General features: G+C 43.0%; 1 protein-coding gene across 1 annotated transcript; it reads right to left on the minus strand.

The window, feature by feature from the left end:
* Positions 1-458: 458 nt before the first annotated feature.
* Positions 459-4,248, minus strand: LOC144023345 (keratin, type II cytoskeletal 8-like). The gene is made up of 9 exons (XM_077528654.1): positions 3,757-4,248; positions 2,698-2,906; positions 2,551-2,611; positions 2,365-2,460; positions 2,114-2,278; positions 1,903-2,028; positions 1,589-1,809; positions 1,453-1,505; positions 459-1,370 (listed from the first exon to the last, which is right to left on the minus strand). Exons 1-9 carry the CDS (start codon positions 4,156-4,158, stop codon positions 1,183-1,185), a joined length of 1,521 nt encoding a protein of 506 aa, XP_077384780.1. The 5' UTR covers positions 4,159-4,248; the 3' UTR covers positions 459-1,182.
* Between the last annotated feature and the right edge of the window lie 1,752 nt (positions 4,249-6,000).

Genomic DNA, 6,000 nt, shown 5'->3' on the forward strand with positions numbered 1-6,000 from the left:
CTAATTATGGGTTGGAGATAACTTGTTCTGAATGCTGTCCTGATTATTGTTCTGTTGTCTGATGTCAAGTTAAGTGATTTTATTGAAGTCTCACCTGTGGGTGGTGAACTGCCTTAATAATCAGCAAGCAGCGTAAGAGCTTTTCTAAACTTTATGTATCTTGCAGGATGCAGCTTTTCAATCAATTGCCCAATGAAAATACTTTCAACAGATCCCTACTTTAACAAATACATATATTCAGCCGTAGATAATTAAGATTTGAAACAGTGTAACTGTAAATTTAAATGGATGAATATGGAATGCACATTGGTGCATCAAGGGCAAATGCGTCTGTGGTATCAGTCAAAAGCAGATGTTTCTGGACAAAACTGGAGCAGGATTGTACTCTTGTGGTGCATTTCCCACCAGGCTGTGCGCTTCTTGGAAATCATTTCTCATGCAAAAACAAGACAGACAAGTGACCGGGTCCTCAGATTTATTGGTGATGTTTTTTGTTGCAACTGTCATCAATCATGTTGATAAGAGGGTCTTCAAAATATATCTGGTTTCAACATAAATGAAGCATCAAGGCAAGGAAATGTTAAACAAAAAAGGGAATGATTTGACAGAGTCCCCCAAAAAAGATCAAGGCACTGATTGTGTTTTATTTGTAAACATTGCTACTTATTATCTCCAGCTCTCTACTGGTGTTGGCACTCAAATCTAAAAATTGAGACTTCTATTGAGAACTGGAGCAGTCTCCCTGTCTATTTCAGAGCATCTGTACTTCATGATTGTGTGCAGAAATGCAAATCTTTCTCTTGCATGGTTTGAACAGCCCAAGCCTCTTTTGCTTCCCTTTTCCAATTTCTTGGATGTCAGTGCAGAAATATGAGACATTTGTGCAGAAATATGACACATTTTGCATTGCAACTGACCTTCCTTATGTTTAGGCCACATTTACTTTCAGAAACTCTTAAATGATGATGAATGTCGCATTTGTGTGGTATATAAATTGATCTAATTGGTCTTGGAACACCACTGATAGCTGTTTTTTTTTTTAGCTAGCATAATTTGGCAAATTACTAATTTTTGGATTCTCATTGCCTGCTCCAATGTGGTATGTGCATAGCACCATGAAAGGGTAAACAGATTTTGGCCAATTCAAGATTTTCAGAAAGGAAAGAGGGACTGCTCTCCTTCTTAAACGAATCTTCTGCTGCTGGATGATGTGGTGGACACTGTTTGCTTGGTGATGGTGCTACCACCACCATAACCGCCAGTAACGCTGCCGCCATAGCTAGCAGACATGCTGCCGGAGCCGCTACCATAGCCAAGTCCGGCGCTGCCACCATAGCCAAGTCCGGCACCACCAGCGGAGCTGGAGAATCCTGGAGACGAAACAGCAATGGGATTGATTTGTGATTCTGAAGAGCAAGTACAGGTGATGATTGTAGAGGGTTGATTACTTACCGCCTGAGGACTGCTGCACATGGATGGTTGCGGAAGCCGGACCAGCGAGCAGTCTAAAGGTTGCACATTTTAGATAAAGTAAGACTATTGACAAATTGGTGAAATATCATTTATTATTCCTAGATGGCTACCCCACCTGCATTCCTCGCCTTCCAGCAGTTTCCTGTAGGTGGCGATTTCAATGTCCAGGGCCATCTTGACGTTCATCAGCTCCTGGTATTCACGCACTTGGCGGGCCATGTCCTGCTTGGCTCTCTGAAGAGCTTCCTCCAGATCCTTGATGCGGAGCTTGGCATCCTTCACTGCCAACTCACCGCGCTCCTCTGCCTCTGCAATCTGTGCCTCAAGGGCGGCCCTCTGCGGAAAGGTTTTTACAGTACAAGTGAAAAGGCTGTTTCGTGTTGTCTTCATCAATAAGTCACCTTGAGATGTTCTGGACGTTTTCGTTACCTGTGCCTTGACAGCCTCGATCTCATTCTGAAGACGGGCAATCATGCGGGTCAGCTCAGCGATCTCAGCTTTGGTTGAGCGAAGGTCATCACCGTACTGACCAGCAGAGCTCTGCATCTCCTCATACTGTTATGGAAAATACAACGTAATATATTATTATGTATGGTTAATAGGGAGAAAGATCAGAAATTAATGTTAGCGTTGCTTTTACCTTCTGTTTGTACCAGGACTCTGCATCAGCCTTGCTGCGAGCGGCAATTTCCTCATACTGAGCACGCACTTCAGCCACAATGGCATCCATGTCCAGGTTGCGGCTGTTGTCCATCTCCACAACGACAGAGGTGTCCTTGATCTGGGACTGCAGCTCCCGAAGCTCCTGCAGGGCATCAGATTGTAGCAAAAGAATCAAGTCTTTGGTCTGGTTCAAACAATGGCATGCAGAAAGAGCAATATTAGACGTACAGCCTCATAGATGGCCCTGAGGAAGTTGATTTCATCCTGAAGAGCGTCACATTTGGCCTCCAGCTCCACCTTGTTCATGTAGGCAGCGTCAACATCCTGGAAAGATTTTGAAAATATAATAAGTGGTATCCGGAGTCAACTCAATATAAAAACCCACCAATCAATACAATGTTAATTAATTCCTACCTTCTTCAAGACCACAAATTCATTCTCTGCAGCTGTACGTTTGTTGATTTCATCTTCATACCTATTGAACGCAGGACATAATATCATTCAATCAGTTTCAATCGCTCAATCAAATATCCACAATGGACAAATCTATTCAACACTCACTTCCTCTTGAAGTCCTCCACCTGGAGCTGCATGTTCTTCAGTTCTCCCTCCAGCTTGACTTTCTCGTTGCCCAGCCCATCAAGTTGCCTGCGCAGGTTGCTGATGTAGGCCTCAAACATGGCATCGATGTTGGAGCGGGTTGTGGTCTGTTCCTGCAGGAGGGCCCACTTGGTCTCCAGCATCTTGTTCTGCTGCTCCAGGAAACGGACCTGGAAAGACACAGCACCACAGAAAATTGTTAAAATGTTAAAGAAAATAATAATAACAATTTGTGAATTAGATTTTTATATTTTTAGATTTAGTCAAGGTTAATTTTTTATTTTTTTTCATTCTAATCAGTGAGCTAGCTCAGCAAAAAAAAAAAAGGGTGGTGCCTCCCTGTTATTTACAACACAACTGTCTTCCTATCTGAATAGCCACACCCCTTACTCTCCCAGTGGTACCCTGCACGAACAACTCAAACGAGCGCTACTCCTGACTTGAGTTTTGTAAAGTTATATGTCTTTTGAGATGTGGTACCCCTTGCTAGACTTTGATGCTGTTGTTTATGCTTTCTTTAGCTAGTAAAGGCCACAGTCACACCGGCTATTACGAAAAGTCTCAGTGTGGTAGATGAGCCAATGGCGACAAAGCAGCTGTGTTGTTATTATTTTACCTGCCTTTTCTTTTGTGATGCACATGTGATAATCTCACTATATCAAAAGAAACTGTCAAAGATAAGCAAAAGTCGATTCTGCATTACATTCCTTCAACGGTGAGGTGTTACAATGTAGGTTTTCGGATACTTCAAAAATAAAGTTTGTTTGAAGTAGAAAATCAAAGATGAATCATCCTTGAAAAAGAACAGACTTTGATTATTTTCTCAACCCTCCCATCCTTCAAGCTGTTACTCATTGACGGATACAACACCACACAGATAAGCGCCACGGCATTGCTACTTAGTGAAATACATGTCAGCATTTGGTTGGCTGAGTTCTGCAGATACACCTACAGGAGCAGTACGCGGATACTCTGAGCAAATGTATTACCTATCACATCAAAGAAGTCAATAGAACCAACCTTGTCAATGAAGGATGCAAAGCGGTTGTTGAGGGTCTTGATCTGCTCCTTTTCCTGGGTGCGAACAGCCTGGATGCTGGGGTCAATTTCCAGACTCAAGGGGGCCAGCAGGCTCTGGTTGATTGTGACTGCGGTGATTGGGGCGCCGGTCATCATTCCGCCTCCCATCATTCCGCCTCCATAAACACCACCACCAAGCATTGAGCTTGAGCTAAAGGAAGTGCCATAGCCTCCTAAGCCTCCTAAGCCTCCAGCACCAGCGCCGCCATACATGCCAGAACCACCATAACCACCAGCAGAGGACCCAATACTGTAGCCGGTTCTCTTGATGGAGTAGCTGCTAGATGCGGCCCTCCGGGGCGTGCCGGTTGAGCCGGAAATTGAGTAAGACTTCCTCATCATTTTGACGTTGTTGGTGTTGTCAAGGCTGAACAGAGAACTGGGGGTGTGCAGGCTTCAAAGGAGAGTCAAGTCCCTCTGAGTGTCTGACAGAAAGGACGGCTTGCTTATATGGCTGAGCTGAGCTGAGCTGATGGGGGAGGATCCTCATCATAACAACCTGTCCTCTCACTTTTACTGGCCAACCGCCGTCCCTCCCAACCTACATGCCTCTGGCTCTGAACAACAGGAGTGGCCAATCCTGTAGAACAGGTAGGGAGGGATTGTCAGAAGATAAACTGTGACACACCCTACATGGGAAAGGCTGAGAGAGAGGAGCGTAAGAGGTTAGCAGAGGGAAAGGTTGTTATGTAAGGAAACAAAGACATTGTGAGTGCTTCACATTAACGCAGATCCTTTCTCAAGTCGCACATTAGTGTGTGCTGGATAAAACTGGAGTGGCAGTCAGAAGAAAGCAGGCTTCAAGGTCAATCAGCTTTGGATCAGTGCCAATATTGGTGCACTTTCAGAGATCAATCAATAGATTATTCTCGTTCATCTTAAACTAAGTTTTCAGCATTAATGTCAGCATAAAGCTGTATCCCTTTGGTGTTTCTTCTATTAGCTAAATACTACGAATCAGAGTACACTCATGCCAGGCATGTTTGTAGTTTATCAAGGCTTTGTTTCCAACTCTGATTAAATCAGACGTAAAATTTCAGTTCAATTCATGAAAGAGCCCCTGTGACCTCACCGTACACACTAATATGTATTATTGTTTAAAAGGTGACACAAGATAATCATTTCCTACTCAGTGCATCAATCATAGTCGCTTTGTGACTGACTGATCAACAAGTATTGATGATACAAGATGACCATCATCGCTGTGGGACTGACTGATGGTCAGTCTAGTCTGGATTTTTCCCTCAGAGAAGACATAGGACCCTATTTTCGTAAACAGGTGCCCGTGCACTTGGCATAAAAACGGGCGCTTCTTCTTTTTCGTGCTGGGGCAAGTCTATTTTACCATGTTTGGTAATTTGGCAGATTGCGTTGCACCAAACTGGGCGGACCAAAGCTGTTTTTTTTTTGTTTTTTTTTACATGCTACCTGCACACAGCCCTATTTTTGTAGACAGACGCACATGCGCTTGGTGTAAAAACGGGGCAAGCCTATATCTACATTTGACACACCACAAAGAAAAGCTTTGTTAACAACTTGTTAACAATTTCAATGATTACTAAGATCTCTCAGAACATAAAATGAGGTATCAAAATTGGGAAAATTGTATCCTTCTTTCCACCCTCCCCAAAAACACAATGAGCATGTCCGCTGAATGAGTTAAACCACGCCCCGCGCAACCCTACGACCCAGAAAAATGGATTCTACTTTGTCTAATATTTATGTAATGCCAACACATTGCTATATTTTTGCATGCCGAAAATATATCTGTGGGCGGCACTATGGTGACTGGTTAGCACGTCCGCCTCCCAGTGGCCCAAATGCATCATCAAAAAAAATCTAGGAAATTAAATTTGTGAAATTCTGCACTTCGTGCTATAGCTCCACGCGTAGTTTCTTCAAACTACCCAAAGGATTAAAAAAAGAGTTTTTCAGCATATTCTTTTCTAGACAACTTAGCAGAACATTATTATAGCACCATTTCTTTGGTGACAACATAACAGAACATTATAACAACATCATTATCAGAAGCTTATGTTGGGAACTTTGTTAGCTAACACTAGTCTGTCTTTGACTTTAACATTAATTACTTTGCTCTGGAACTTTAACCTAGCATTGTCCAAGAAACTAGCTATGATGTTAAATACTTATCTACTGTTTCATAACTGTGGGGCAGTGCAGAAC

This window comes from Festucalex cinctus, chromosome 8 (assembly GCF_051991245.1).
Source record: "Festucalex cinctus isolate MCC-2025b chromosome 8, RoL_Fcin_1.0, whole genome shotgun sequence".
Classification (NCBI taxonomy): Eukaryota; Metazoa; Chordata; class Actinopteri; order Syngnathiformes; family Syngnathidae; genus Festucalex; species Festucalex cinctus.